At 40.0% G+C, this 15,977-nt stretch overlaps 1 protein-coding gene across 4 annotated transcripts in view; it reads right to left on the bottom strand.

Moving 5' to 3' along the window:
• Positions 1-15,977, bottom strand: part of LOC105272234 (uncharacterized) — a 91,902-nt gene that overhangs the window by 30,961 nt on the left and 44,964 nt on the right. For all 4 annotated transcript variants that reach the window (XR_892732.1, XR_892731.1, XM_011314252.1 and 1 more), the window contains one exon: positions 1,970-2,089. Coding sequence is in view for 2 of the 4 variants with exons in the window: in XM_011314252.1 (XP_011312554.1) it covers positions 1,970-2,089 (120 nt within the window). In the remaining 2 variants the exon portion in view is untranslated. The remainder of the gene's footprint in view (positions 1-1,969; positions 2,090-15,977) is intronic.

The raw sequence follows: 15,977 nt of genomic DNA, 5'->3' as shown, positions 1-15,977 counted from the left end.
CGAGAAAAATTACTGAAAAAATGGATAGTCCAGACCGGGACTTGAACCCGGGACCTTCCGATTATGCATCGGGTGCTCTCCCAACTGAGCTATCCGGCTCCTAGCCATTTCTTCTATTCATTTTTCTTGCCTATATGGAGCACCGCCGTCCTTCATACGGCATACATTTTTACATAGACCGTCTTCATCCACAATTACGCCTGAGTCGCGTGAATCTATTGCGGGCTAGTTGAGCCAATGCACTTCAGAAATTGCCACGCCGGAGTCACGTAAGCAACAAGAAATTAAATTGACAACGAGGACTCCCCTGCACTCATCCATTACGGGTTTAAGAGGACAACACTTATACGGAGTGACAAGTACCTGCTGACAGACCTATTGACACAGTCCAGCCTCAAAAGAGTGTAACCAAACTACACAAAATATTTGTTTTGTTAGTGAATGAGAGTTGACTGAACCATAAAAATTAATCCGACATCGAAGGTCCACGAGAAGCCGAGCCGCCACCCCTGGTCCGACGGAAAATTGGGATCTTTTATTGCACCGCCCGAACCTCCGGGTCGACACCTTCTCACCTGCCAGGTGAACGACCGGTACACCTACATTATCGCAACGAACCTCCGAGTTCGTCGACCTCATCTTCACACCTCGAGAATCGTCTCATCTCCGAGAAATCACCGAGTTCTACCCCTTCAACCTTCGAGGGAACCGCCGAGTCTGCCGCAACGCGACTGAGTGATCGCGCGCAGCTTCTATTTACCTGTTTATCATCAACTGTAATTCTTGAATCAACTGTAATTCTTCTTTCACCTCAGTGTTACCTATTTCTCCCATCAAATTGAGCGGTTTTATCTTGGATTGTTGTAATAATCCTGTGGTTTAGTACCCCAATAAATATTCCTAAATTAATCAGTAGAAGGTTTTTCCCTCTATCTCTGCGTGATTCTCTCACTAATCAGAATTCCTGCGTAACCTAGCATGGTACACTTCAGTGTTTTATCCCACACATTACGAGCCCATTTAACTTCGGCATCCGTTTAGACGTAACTGGTCGCGGTCAATTCAGTTTTGGGGGTCGCCCTTTTGAGAAATAACCGATCGTCCAGCCGCCCGGAAGCCGCAAAACGTAATGCGATTTTTAACACTATCTGTTAGTTATAACACATTCGGCTACCAGCAACAAAGACTATCTGAGGTAGCGACTGGATGCATTAATTATCCTCCAGTGCGAAGTTGATCTTAAAGTTCTGAACCCCAGCTTCCAATGAGACTGCTGTGTCGGAATACTGGGTTCCCCACTCCGGGAATTGTTCCACGTTAGACGAGGCGGGCACTCAAATGGCGAACGGTCCAGATTAGGTGTTACCTGGACAGCTTGGTTGGTGACATTTGAATTTAGCGCGCTGCAGGAAACGTTACCGATAAGAATATCCGTGCTATTGTGATGGCAGCACCGCCCCCATGGTGTATAGGAGAGTGAATACGGTACAGTGTAGGATCCACAGCTACATGTGTAGGGCCAATTAGCCAAAAAGGGAAACAGAAAGGGCCGGACTATGAAAAAAATATATAGATCACTCACGCATGGTCACAACAGCGATAGCAGGGAAGGGGGGCCTTAAAGAATGTCAGGGATGACAGAGTTTACCTCCCTTCAATTCCCGTATACTGAGAGGTTTCAAATGGAGTTTTCATATGAGGAATTATTACTTCAATGATTATTGTCTTTGGCGGACTTGAACTATATATTTATAGAAGAATTTAATCTTTTCTGGTAGAAAGGAAGAGCAAAAATAAAATAATTATGGAAGGCTCCTTGTTGGATCCCTGGTTGGTCGGTAACGAACGTATTCTACCGATAACGAAAATCAGTAACGAAAATGTTCCAGCTGGCTTGACCTCTTTACTTATAATATTTTGTAACTTTAGACGCGATCGAAGGAAGCAGAAATTAAAAATGTGTACTTACTTTACCGATATAAGCACTTGGAAGGGTGCCTTGGTTTGGTGCCTCGACCTCTAATACAGGTGGTGAACATCGCTTGTTGATAAAGTCAATGGGGAGACTATAATCATCGCATACAAATACCTAAAATCAAGTATTAAAATGAACTTTTTATTACAGATTATATTATATTTTTCTTAATATATTTTCATATGAGTTTATTTAAGTTTTATTAATCGACTAAAAGTAAATATTGAATGTTTATGCATTGTGCAACGTGAATCGGAAACAACAAACCGGAATGAAAACAAAGCGAAACCCAAATCCGCAGAACCGAAACCAAAAACGTAGATTAAAAACAAGACGATCGGAGGAGCGGTGGTGCGTTCCCGAGCTGCTCAGGGCTGAGGTTGTGGAGAGAAGGGTGAGTTTAGGTGGAAACCAGGTCCGAGATTCCGGGAGCTTAAACCGAAACGGAAAAAAAAGGACTCGAGTAATTGAATCAAAACTGTACGTATATTTGGGGCGTTTATACAAAATAACAGAAACAAGAGATAGGCATAGAAAACAAAAAAAAAACCTGAAAGAAGGTGGGAAGAGGAAAGAGATGTCCTCGGCGAATCCGCAAGATATACCGAATAATAGAAAAATTACTATAATGAAAATAAGGCTGCAAGGAATTAGCGAAGGTTGGGCGTGAGCTACACAAGGCATCGAGAGAGAGACAGAGTTACAGGCTTTCGCCACTACGGGCATTCGCTCTTCAAAAAAAAAAACAAAATTGTTCCAAGTCAAACGGACTCCTCGCGCTGAGATTTCACGAATGGAGAGTCGAAAACGTTCCCGCAAAAATATAACTACCGGCACTCGTGCAGCTCACGACGGCTCTGAGTCCAGCATAAACGCGAGCAAAACTCCAGTCGCACATGGCAGCTAAAATCCCAGTGATGTTTGCCGGTGGCACGGTGCGTAACGAGAACGCGCATTCCCCAGACTCGACACGCAAAAGGGATAGTATAACGCGAACGGATAGCGGTAACTAACTCGCGCGAAGATTAACCCATTGACCGCAGGGCTTTCCCAAAATATTATAAGGACAGAGGTGGCACATTTTTCTTGGCGGAATGTAACCGCAGGGCCATAAGGCAAGGAGGAAAGGGAAAAAGCAACTTAAAGAAAAACGGCCAGTCGCTACCTAACTCCTGTGTTTCTCATATTCTCATATTCTCATACTGAACGCAACTCCTTGATTTGCTTTTCCGAATTTTTGGGGTACGGGGGTCGCCGTTTTCCACTCCGAATATCGCGACAATGGGAACACGGTATTCCCTGTGGAAAATTCACCATCACGTGGCATGGCGTATTATGCACTTAGAACAGAAATGAAAATTAATTTGTTACCAAATCCCGTGACATGAGAGGAAAAGCGCACAACACGAAATCCACCATAAACCCACCATGAAACCCACCCCGAAACCCGCCATGAGGAAAAGCGAATGCACTCGCCGAGTCCTCAGGGCACTATAGACAGAAAAAAAAACTCCTCGCGATCCCTACATTTTCTCTTGATCCTCCGAAAACCTCCCCAAAATCCTCCTGCACGTGTCGTTGCCGGTGCCAAAACCGCGACTAGATGTCACAGATCGTCGCAAAGAGGATTGACTAAAGTAGATGCTCAGTTCTGGGAGTTTGAGCGACCCCAGCGACATCGTAGTACCTCACACCAAAAGAGGGAGGGCGCCAGACGCAATGCTGGGGTGTCGGCCCGTTAGCCAATTCAAAGATTCCTCAGTAGCAGTCCCGTTGTCAGAAGGACTAGTCAAAAGTGGGGATGTAGTCCTCTGCGTCACGAAATGTTTTTTTTTTCAATAAAATTAAGTAACACCAGGGTGATCAAAAAGGAGGATATACGGATGTTTAATTTCAAATTAAGGAGATTCGGAAGAAGGTGGGAAAGCAACATTTCAAACCTAATTACCGGGTTCGGTTCTACCAGTTTTTTTAAATTGCAAATAATCATTAATCCCTATTTTACTCCGCAGAATTCTCATTTTCAGAGTCTCTTTGAAATCATGAATCAGTAAACCATTCCATTGTTCTGTCAAAATTATTTTTTTCACATATTCCCATTAAAAAAAATTAACTTGTGGATCTAAATAAAAATTTTTAATTAATTGTTTTGAATTTTTTGTGAACCTTTTAGAATAATGAATCGGATACGGCATTTAGAAAAAAAATAAATGAATGGGGAGTGTCATCTTCTTGACGGTTAATTGTTATGAATCAATAGCAATAAAACAGATGATAGTACTCTTGTTCAAAAAGGCGCGCTGGTTGATAGGCAGCGTGCTTCGAATAATTTGCTATCTTCTACTTATCAGGCCTTCCTTAATATATATACCTTAGAATAGTATATTACACACGCGTTTCATACAAAATTTTATGTCATCGCGCCCGGAATCCGCGATTTAATCGAGCGAGGTGAGGTTAGAATGGCGCGATTACGGGCACCGATGGCATAAATATTATTTAATGTGGGCGATGCTCAAACAAAAAAAATCAGAGCTTTCGAAATAAATTGTCTAAGATCTGCTGTCTTTTTATACAGGTCAGTTAACTCTGATTATCTTAAAAGGGTGAGTAATAAAATTCTTTGTAATAAAGCGGAAATACCTAGAATCGACAATTTCATCTTTCGTTCAAGTAGACCAGCGTCCGGCAACCTAGGCTCATCGGACTCACGCAGCTCCCGAGGTTCGTTAGTGAGAATTAGGAGAAAGGCCTCATCCACTTAACGAAACTAGCTGCTCTAATTCGATTTTACCCTCTCCATGAGCTCGGTTCGACCGATACCGACAGAGGGCAATCGTGTGATCGACTGGGAATTTTCAATTTTTCATAAATTTGAAATATAAATATCAGTTTTTCGTTCTAAATAGGTACTAATATCAGGCAAAAGATTTTTTTTAATGCTTTCATGAAGAGTGATTCCTGACAATTAGTTAGTGTCCAGACCTTATTTGCAGTAATTCAGTAAATAAAATAGAACCATTGTCCAAAATTTTGAGGTGGAGCGATAATTTTACCAAATAAAGTAAATAATCCGTGGATAAATAGTTGTTGTTGGGAAAATAAATATGACTCTGATACGAATTCAAAGGGCTGACGATGAGAACAGGGACGGGAAAGCCTTAGCAGTTACGAATGAGACCGATCGGTCTGAAATGTATCACACATCAAGTCTATATTAAGCGTCGCCTATGAACTGACCAAATTTGAGATTTTCGGGAATTAATTTACCAGGCTATTCTCCTTCATAAATTGACCCTCAGTTGACCATCTGCATGTACACACATGGTCATCAAACTTGGTATTTTTACGTTTCAGACCACTCTCCATGATTGCTCATGAATTACTGAATTACTCATTTTTTTTTTTATTTATCTTCTAGAGTATCAGGTATGGTGCATTATCGTATCGTTCTCGCGATTTCCATTGAGCAATTAATTAAAAATATATTCATGTTTTTGTATTTCACATTTCAAATTATTTTCTACAAATTTCTAGTTCCAAATGCTATCCTTCCACCGAAATTACAACTTAGAAGGTACACACCACCCGAGAAATAATGTGAACATTTATTTCCTCATGTTATGAATAAAGAAGTTCATTTTTAAATTAGCAAATTCAAATTCAAATATAAAAATCTGCAATGAAATTTCCAGGAATATATTCCTAAATTGACAGTGGCACATTCTCATTTTTTACATTTAGAGTTCCAATATTTGAAATGCCATTAATAATTGCCGACAACTTTTTCAGAAATATAATCTCCAATGTTTTTCATTGTCATTTTTCAATTTTAGATTGAAAATTAAAAACTGAAATTTTGCACCAATTCAGGCGAGTCAGCCATTTTTATTCGACTCGCACGCCAATCTACGTGGCTGACGAAAATATCGTCACCACTATGACTTACTCGCACACAATGGTTGGCTAATTGGGTACCCATTAAGATGAGGGGATTATCCCGACCCTTGTAATAGGCTGGCTCCCGACTACCTGAAGGTTGCCGGGCCCTGAACTAGACCAGTGATGGGCAAGTTCCAGGTAGCGTGGAACAGAGTCATAGGCTCGAGTTAGGAATCCAATAAAGTTTATAACCATGCCAATTATAAGGGTTCTAGTACGACCATAGTGGGAGCAGTAGTAGGGGGCCTCACAGTCATCGTTTTGGGGAGCGTCCTATGACGCCTCTGCCAAATGATAAAATGGGCAAAATTGCCGCCGCGATTAATATAAAAGGAAATTAAAAAATTCACACATGGACAAAAATACTTCTGAATATGAAAATAATTATTTTAATATATATATATATATTTAATATATTATTAAAAACGTGAAATTACTCTCAAAATTCAGCTTCCCGAATTATTGACATCTTTTAACCTTCTTTTTAAATTTTTGGTCCAATAACGACCTTACCGAAAAATATGTGAAAAAAAAAATACCGAACATTGCAGTTTTTACCGGCCGATGTTGATTTTGAATATAAAGAATGAATATTTTTTGAAAAAAATATTTTTTTTTAATTTTCTTCAATTAACATTTTTACTTCAATTAATTTCATTTCTTGAATAAATAATTGCAGGACCACTAGAACATGACATTGTAGAATTGTTTCCTTGCCTCTGAAATTGAACAGTCGATTTTTACATGTTATTTGTAACGTCTGCTCTCAAAATAAATAAAAACGTCATGGTGAAGAAAATTTCACATTTTCTATTTTTGACTCATTTTCCCGCCCTTCCTCTTCTTCAGCGACATTTCTCCTCTTTTCCTTTTCTTAAGTGTCACCCCCACTTCGGTTGATTTCAGCTGAAGAGAAAGGCCTTTACGACCTGGGTTATAAAGGCCCATCACTTGACACAATGGTCTCCCCTTTGCCCCTTGTTATGCACTAATAGAGGTCGGGAACACGATATGCTCTCAGAGCAGAGGTTGCCCATTCCTGATCTAGGCTACCGTTCGAGAACTTTCGAGAGCGCCTCGCACCACTCGGCCATTGTCGTCAGTTCGAACGTCAATTACTGTTATTATATGGTTAAACCTGGACCCTGACGCTCGTAAAGAGACATTGGGTGGGGTTGAGTGCCAACCAGGTCCGTCCCCGGCTGGCGGATAGGGGAACGGCCAAGGAAAGAGCGATGCCGGGACTAGGGACGGGTATCGAGAGGTATCCTTGCCTGGATCCCGCTAGTCCTTGTCGGAACCTGGCCAAGGGCAACTATACGAGCGGGCAGGGGGCTAAAACGCTTGCTGGGCCAACGATTTGAACAGGGGGTGCTGTGGGTAACGTGCGCAGATGCCCAGTCGAAAGACTGGCTCAGGGGCGCGGTGGCCACGGTCACGGTCACCCCATGGGATGGGGCCTCCCTTGTCCTTTTGGACAGGGTACCGCTCCCAAAACTGATCAGGATGACGGCCTTTCTGCCGGGAAAACCGGTGAGGGCGGCCGACGCCCTGAATCGGATTGAAAGGTAAAACCCGGGCCTGAAAAGTGGACGGTCTGGGACTGGAAGGAGGGGAAGGGGGGGTCAACCTCGTAATAGGGGTGGACCCCAAATCCCTTGAAGGGCTGAAGGGGACAGAGATGGCTCTTTTCTACTGTCTCGGTCGAGCTGTTCTTTCTCGAAGGGGGCTCCAGCTGCGGCCCAGAAGGCTATCCCGGAGGGGGCCCCGGCTGTGTGACGGTGGCCCAACAGATCGTCCCTCCATCCACGACACGTGGGCGCCCGATGGGCAGTCGGGGGAAACCTGGGCTGGACAGGGGGAGCTCGAGGGGACTGGGGAAGGGGTCTCAATTTTCTGAAGAAAATTCCACATTTTCCATTTTTGACTCATTTCCCCGCTTTTCCTTTTCTTCAGCCATATTTCTCCTCTTTTCCTGTTCTTAAGTGTTATCCCCACTTTGGCTGATTTCAGCCGAGGAGAAGGCCCTTCACGACTTGGGTCATAAAGGCCCATCACCCGACACAATAAGATTTCGTCTACCCTTTGTTATGTACTAATAGAGGTCGGGAGCACGACTTGCTCTCAGAGCAGAGGTTGCCCATCCCTGGACTAGGCTACTGCCGAGCAGAGTGCAAAATGCCCGAGAGGCTCATTGTACTTCCCAGACACTGGGAAACACTAATAACCGCTAAAAGCTAAAAGCTATATGGTTAAAAATATTTATCGGTCAATATAATAACGTCATCGAAATAACCGTTTAAAGGGTAAGTGGTCATTATGAGAACGTCACCATTCTGACCATTAATTATTTTCCCGTCAGTTTGATGACTGGACTAATTTGGCTTTATATTATTTTTATTTTTTTATTTTTACATTTTTTCTTTTTCCTATTACCATTGTTACCATGATTTGATAGGCGCCCCTTCGTCTTAGCCTTTAGCCTCTCCTACTATCCTCTCATTAGCCTCTCCTACTATCCTCTCATTATTTTTGCGGTAGCATGGGCCGACTTTCTGTACTGCGCTCATTTGGCGTGTACTGAGGGAAACCATGTAAAACCTCAGTAGCGCAGCCGGCCGGTAATGCGGGGATTCTGCTGTGTTCATCAGTCACACTGACTCGGTGAACACACCAGCTCTCCGCACCCGTGCCTGACGGCGGCAGTCTACACGCCGATGGGTGGGACTAAGCGGGCACCTATCCAAGTACTAACCCAACTGAGCGTTGCTTAGCTTGGGTGATCGCCGGAGTCACACACCGCCCGCGTGGCTACTGTCGCCGCTAATTTGGCTTTATATATATCGCGAAAACATGTCGGTTACAGTCACCAAACTTCTCGATCCATACGAATGCATTTTGGTGACGGTCATCAGAGTAACCAGATGTAGCCGAAGTGACCACTAAATACCAAATATAATCACCAAACTGCTCAAATAACATCTATATGTATGTATGCATGCATGCATGGATGAATGTATGTATGTATGCATGTGTATTTATTGCTGTCTTTTTGTCTTTCTCGTCACCAGGAATTGATGGAATACCATAATTTTGTTTTATGAATATAGACTTTTAAAAGCTCTCTCTGTTGACACTGATTAGTTTTGAAATTTCCATGACGATTCAGAAGAATCCGAAATTTTTTCCTGAAATCTGTCTTTTTGTTTTTTCCGTTTTTGTAAAAATTTTTCACGAAGGATCAATCGAATCGCATGAATTTTCCTGTGATTATACAGGGTGTCCCAGAAGTACGTGCTGATACTGAACCGGCATGTACAGGGGGTGAGTTTGAATCAAAAAGTCCTTTACCACTTTTGGATCGGAAGCACCTCTCAGGAGATAATGGGGTACACAGGACAGCCAATGACGCTGCCGCGTTAAGCGGCAAAACGTCGGTGTGGCTGTCGCGCTCGAGTGTGAGTGATTCCCCTCCGAGCCAGAAGGAGGCGGGATCAAGTTCCACGTTCACCCGTGAGCGTGAGAGAGAAGGCATGGTATTCTCTCTCACTCTCTCGCATCACTCCGCGGCAATGTTTTTACAGTAATCTTTTAAACAATTTGGTTTTTGGAATTTTTGCATTGATTATTATTTGTTGCAAATTGAATTTGCAACAAAATAATCTCATGAAAAAATCATCTAAGCCCATTGTTTATTAGATAACTGATGAAAAGGGCGTTTTTAACTAAAAATCTAAAAATCACAGCCATCGCTCTCTCCATTTTTGAGACAATTGTTTAATTATTAATTATCTCATCAACCATGAGAACTAGCAAAATTTATCGGAGAATCTTTTTTTTTGTTAATGAGATTTAACAAAAAAATGTTCTCCTTATAAAATTTTGTCAAATTCTCGGTTCATGAGATAATTGCATAATATAATATATTATGCATATAATGTATATGCATATATTATGCATATAAAATATAATTGCAAATTCAATTTGCAATAAGTAATAATCAATGGAAAAATCCCAAAAACCCAATTGTTTAAAAGATAACTGCAAAAACATTGCCGCGGAGTGATGCGAGAGAGTGAGAGAGAATACCATGCCTTCTCTCTCACGCTCACGGGTGAACGTGGAACTTGATCCCGCCTCCTTCTGGCTCGAAGGGGAATCAGTGACGCTCGAGCGCGACAGCCACACCGACGAATTGCCGGTTAACGCAGCAGCGTCATTGGCTGTCCTGTTTACCCCAGTATCTCCAGAGGGGTGCTTCCGATACAAAAGTGGTAAAGGACTTTTTGGTTCAGACTCACCCCCTGTACTTGCCGGTTCAGTATCGCACGTACTTCTGGGACACCCTGTAGACTACCATGCGTTCCATACATTGACCGCAATTGGAATTGAAATCAGCAGAAAGATTCAGAAATATTCGTATTTTTTCAATTTTCAACGATAACATCAGAAAGGAATACATCAGAAAGGAATACATCAGAAAGGAATACATCAGAATATGGAGAGAATCGCATCATTTTCTGTGAAGTTATATCATATTGTACATGACATTTTTTTTATCTTCTTTGAGATGAACTGCAAATTTTATGAGCAATATCAGTGAAATTACTGCTTAATTTTTTTCCTCGAAACATTTTCGTTGTATCTCTATTCTTTCCCAATTTTAAAACAGTAAAATTGGCTTTTATATCAGATCTCACTAGCCTTCCTTTATTTTCCTTCGATGAGTTGTCGCCCCCATAAGGGGTCGACTACGGGGAGGATTATTAATAATAGAAAAAATTTTCACAAATAAGGAAGCAGCTTCACTCGAATGTATTATAATTCCATTTTCAATTGGGTTCTTTATCACATAATAAGGCTGATAAAAATTTGATTGAATATAAAGGCCATTTAGATACATTCATTCCTACGTATTCGAATAAATATTATAATGAGGAAAATACGTGGAAACAATAATATAGGAGAAAAAAAAATCTATTGGGAAGCTTGTTGCTAATTTCTTAACAACAACCGCTATACGCAGTTCCTTCAGATCATTCGTGAAGTTTTAGTTTAGCGTCAATAAAGTTCGGGGCATCCCAGAATGCGACAATAATCGGCCATTTTACATGATGACCGCTTCGAGCTACTAGTTACAAGTATTGTTTAGTACTGCCAATAATTGTTCCTCTCTTTTACTTTTATACTGAATTTTTTTATCAATAGTGAAACATGTAAGGATATTCTCGACTAGAGTTTATTTCTCCTACCCGAATTCTCGTCACTATCCATTCCTACACGGACAGAAAAATACAGGAAAAAATACGTAAAAAGTTCCGTAAAAATTCATGTGTGAAAGGTAAATGTGGGGCGAAATGTAAAATCGGAAAAAGTGCCGATCATTCAGAACATTTTACCACTCGGTCGGTAAAAAGTCACCTTTGGAGGTAGAACAATAACGATACTCAGTTCCGTAAATTTTGCCGGGACTGGAAAGTACGATTCCAACTTCGCTTCGCTCGGTTAGATCGCCGTTTCCAGTCCCTATCAGAATGAAATATTGTGGGTCTCACGGAAATAAAGTATTTTCTGACTCATGTGATTATACTCACATTTCGTCAGAAAATACTTTACTCCCTAGAGGCACAATATACTAATTATCCTTCCGACAATAGTAATTTGCCGGTGGCGTGATCCGAACATCCGATCGGGTATGACCAACAGTCGTACCAACGCTGTCTAGGAATTTTTCAATTTGGTCACGTAAAAATTACGGTACGTCACGTAAAATTCAAGTGAAACGAGATAATTTTTACTTCACTCGGAATAATTTTAACCGGAACTGTGGTAAATTTTACAAGTTCGTAAGAAATTACGTGACAGTCACGTAAATTTTCCAGAGCAAATAATAAAATTCACTGTTCGTCTCTCATTTTTTCCCAAATTCTCCAGTAAAAATTAAGGAAATGACACTCCAGCCCTCGATTACGTGATTAGACACGTAATTTTTCCTGTGTTTTTTTCTCCGTGTAGATTTAGGTCCAGGTTCTGGATATTATTTCGGTATGGATGATGTTTTTGTCCATGAATCCACCTCTCTCTCCGCGACCAGCCCTCTGAGCAGCCGAGAATTCCCGTACCCTGCTAATTCCGCAGTTCAAAGTTAAGTCTATGTTGTTAGTAAATTCTGGCGATGGTTAATGAAATTTTCGTTTTGAGTCGGAATTTAGTTACGGTTACGGTTGATCAGTTCCGCATTGCTAAAAATCGACTTGCGCCTTAAACAAATTTTTAAAGATGGATGAGCTACTGACCATTCCCGGACATCCATTTCCGGTTTTTCATGTTTTTTGTCATTCTAGAATTGCCGGAGTTGCAAGGACGAAAGTTATGGGTTTGGGTTAGGGTTTTCCCGAGTAAACAGGTACAGAAAAAAATTATTACAACTGTTAATATTTAGATTTGATATATCAAATGATAACACCACACATATGGGAGCTTAAGCGTACCGAGCGTGTCATATATGCTACTGCACCAAATCTTCCATCAACCTCTGGAAAAGTCATTTTTCAAGATTCCATTGAAGTAATCACAATTGATCATTCATCTTCCTACTGGGGCAGACTGATGCCCTTCGTTTCACGATTCTAAATTGTATTTTCAATTAAATAATAAATTTTCCAGACAAACCACTCGTGCTTCGCACTCGTGATTTTTTAGCCTGGAAAATTTAACGCACTCATTTGTTTGCGACGCACCTATTGGTAAATATTCCGATAATTTCAAACCTCTCGTGGTATTATAAGCGAAAATTGTTTAATTCGAAAATTTTGAAATGTGGAAATTACGCAATTCAGGGAAGAGGTAAATGTCGAAATTTGGTAAATTAGTACTTTCAATCAATATCGCCCTATTTTTTTCCCGAATTATGAACATTACACAATAAACTTTGCATTACTCATTATATCAGGCTAACGCAAAATGAACTTTTTTTGTAGTCGACGTCATTAATTTCCGAGCTGGTACTAGATTTGAATTATGGGTTATGAATTTCCATATTTTTCGTACAAAATGTGTTGAAATTATAAGTAATTTCAACACATTTTGTACAAAAGTGTCTGGAAAATTTAACAAACTTGAGGTAAATATTTCGATAAATTTCAAAGCCCCTAGTGGTATTCGGGGGATTATTCTTCCCGCCAAATTTCAGTCAGTCGAATTGCACCATGAGACAATGGTCAATAAATACTCGATAAATAACGCAATTCAATTCAATAAAAATAAGTGACAAAATTATTGAAAAATTATCAGTATAATACCGAGTAACCTCGTCGAATGGTGTAATGCTATTGGCTGAAATTTGGCGGGAAAAAATAATCAATGAAATTCACCTTTTTCTTCGAAAACGTCATTATCTTGAGAAATATATGTAAAGCCACATTTTGACATAATCCCGATATAATATGCAGTACAGAAAATCATTATCAAATATTTGTAATCCATGAAATAATAGCAACATATCAATAAAATTAGTAAAACTTCCAAACTCACGATTTTATCTTTTCAATAACGTTACTGAAATAGTACGTTCGATTAAATTTGCGGTCATAATTATACCCAGAATCGCTTAAAACTGGCATAAATGGAACAGAATATGACGAAAAATTAGATAAATATCAGCATTCATAACTCCTGCTCTGATGAACATATGTTGACGTATTTATAAGCATTTTAAACGTTATTTCAGTTGCTTCCGAATGATATATCATGCATCATTCAACTGCCAGTACAACTACAATTGATTATTACTCAGAAACGGTCCTATCTAACTTACTCATTATACGTATTAGAAAAGGTGATATTCGTAAATTCCTAATTCACTAAATAAAAGTGAAAAATCAATGGGATTTGTCAATTCTTAAAACAAGATTTTAGCTTTTAAATGCTGTGACTCATGCAGTGGAGTTTATTAATGTTCTGGTTGACGCCAGAAATCCCGAAAAAATCACATAAATATGATAGACGCTATCAACAATTAAATGCAGACCCATATCGAAAAGAAAATTAAGAAATTAATTAAGAAATGATGATTGAAGCGCTCGAGTCCTGAAGAACGAATCGACTTATATGTTCCTTGTGAATCTCTGACCAATTTGATTGGCGGATTTTTCTGTTGCGTTCGAATTACGCGACCTGTGAATTATCAAGTTCAGTTCAATTGCAGATTTTGATGAAATATTTTGAGATTTATCATTTTGTTTAGAAGATTATTAGATTACTGTCGCCGTTCCATTTTATTTATTCTAAGGAATATCTTGGAGGTTTCGTGACCTCAGGATTATTTCATTGGGTGAATTTATTTTGTTCTAATTTGTTTCGTATTACCCATGTATCAAGATCACGTGGACTAGTTGACATTTCATGTGATTATATTGTCTCACTGTCACTGGATTTCTTTCACTTATTTTTCTCAATTCGGATACAATCTGACGTTCGTTTACCTTACCTTTCGGTCATTTTCTCTCCGAAGGATAGCCAACCAACATAGTAAGACTTGAGTACGCAGATAAAATGACCCAGTTGCGAGTATTTCTAATATTCTGTTTGTCCTCTTTTTTTCTTTTGTGGGGATCCCACGCCTAGAGGTATCGGTTGGGATTAAGCGGCATTGATTCCATGCGCTTCCCCATAAGAATTGAGGAGAAATTTGTATTGTCAACTGGTTTCGGTTTCGAGTTATTATTGACTAATGTCGGCTGGTTTTCTTTTAGACTATGCAGAGAAACGCTTTAGATTAATTGATTTCACGAAAATGGTAACATTCGCAGTCTGAGCCGATTATTTATCGTGCTGCGTGATTGTTTAGGGTAATTTAGGTACGTTACCGAGTGTTTATAGGAAGTATACATTAAGAAAAAAATCCCTGAAAAATGTGCAAAATGTTTTTATCGAGAAATTTATCGATGAGGCTAAGTTTTGCTAACAATTCCTAACCATGCTTATTTACAGAAAATTGAAGATTTTTTTACATTTTCATCAATGAATTTTCCTGAGCAGCACAGTAAATTCTGAGGCTAAGAGACATTACTGCGAACTCAAAGGAAACATTATATGATCCAGTACTGTGAAAATTTCCACACGCCTGTTTGTTACTGCGAGATTTTCACTGTGCTCCCTATGAATATTTACGACATCCTCTGCTTTGGGATAAAACAACTGTCGATTTCCACCGATTACTTCCGGATGTTACCGAACGTAGAAAAGAAAGGAGATTATCTGAGTTCAATACGTTATTCTGTTTGCATTTAACTTAACCATACTTTGTCACCAATTCTATGTTAGCAGTATAAATTTATTGCAGAGGGGTCGAGTGTCTAAAATATACCGTGAAACCTCTTAGACTTTTACTTCTTACACAATTCATCACAATGATTTTGTTTCATGGGCAAATAATTATTCTCTACGGTTAATTTAAAAATTCCAGCGGAAAGGCACAATTTTTATTCGTTCGATAAGGACTTTCTTCTTGTCACGATGGAAAAGTTGATAGGGACCTGCTAAATTTTCGCTCAACTAATAAAGAAATTTTATGACACGAGCACAGTAATTTTTCTTCTGCAGTGATCTTCCATCTCGCTTGATAAAAATCAAGATTGAGGACACGATTTTTTTTTATATCGCTTGGTAAAAATGAAGGTTAAGGGCATGCCTTTCTTTTATCTCGCTTGGTAAAAATGAAGGTTAAGGACACGACTTTTTCTCGTGTGTGTGCTTTGCACCCCGATTCCCGATGAGCACAGTCATTTTTCTCCAACTTCTGCAGCAAAAATTCATTGAATTTTTTCTCCGTGTAAGAGCAATTGCAATATTGCCGCTCCAATGTAGTAACCACGAGGGCAAGTTTGGGATTCGTTTTTCGGTGACAGATCAGTGGTGCTAGTACAGCCATAGCCGCCCGCTGAGTAGTGAAGTACCCAGGCAGGAATTGACAATTGGCCCAAGCTTGGGTGATGGGCGGCCCAACCCCGGCTAAACAAGGCTCGAGCTTGGCATCCAAGGCTGGCTCAAGCCTGGTTGA

This window comes from Fopius arisanus, unplaced genomic scaffold (assembly GCF_000806365.1).
Source record: "Fopius arisanus strain USDA-PBARC FA_bdor unplaced genomic scaffold, ASM80636v1 scaffold00151, whole genome shotgun sequence".
Classification (NCBI taxonomy): Eukaryota; Metazoa; Arthropoda; class Insecta; order Hymenoptera; family Braconidae; genus Fopius; species Fopius arisanus.
Note: the sequence above shows the minus strand (reverse complement) of the source record. Positions and strands in the feature narration are given on the sequence as shown.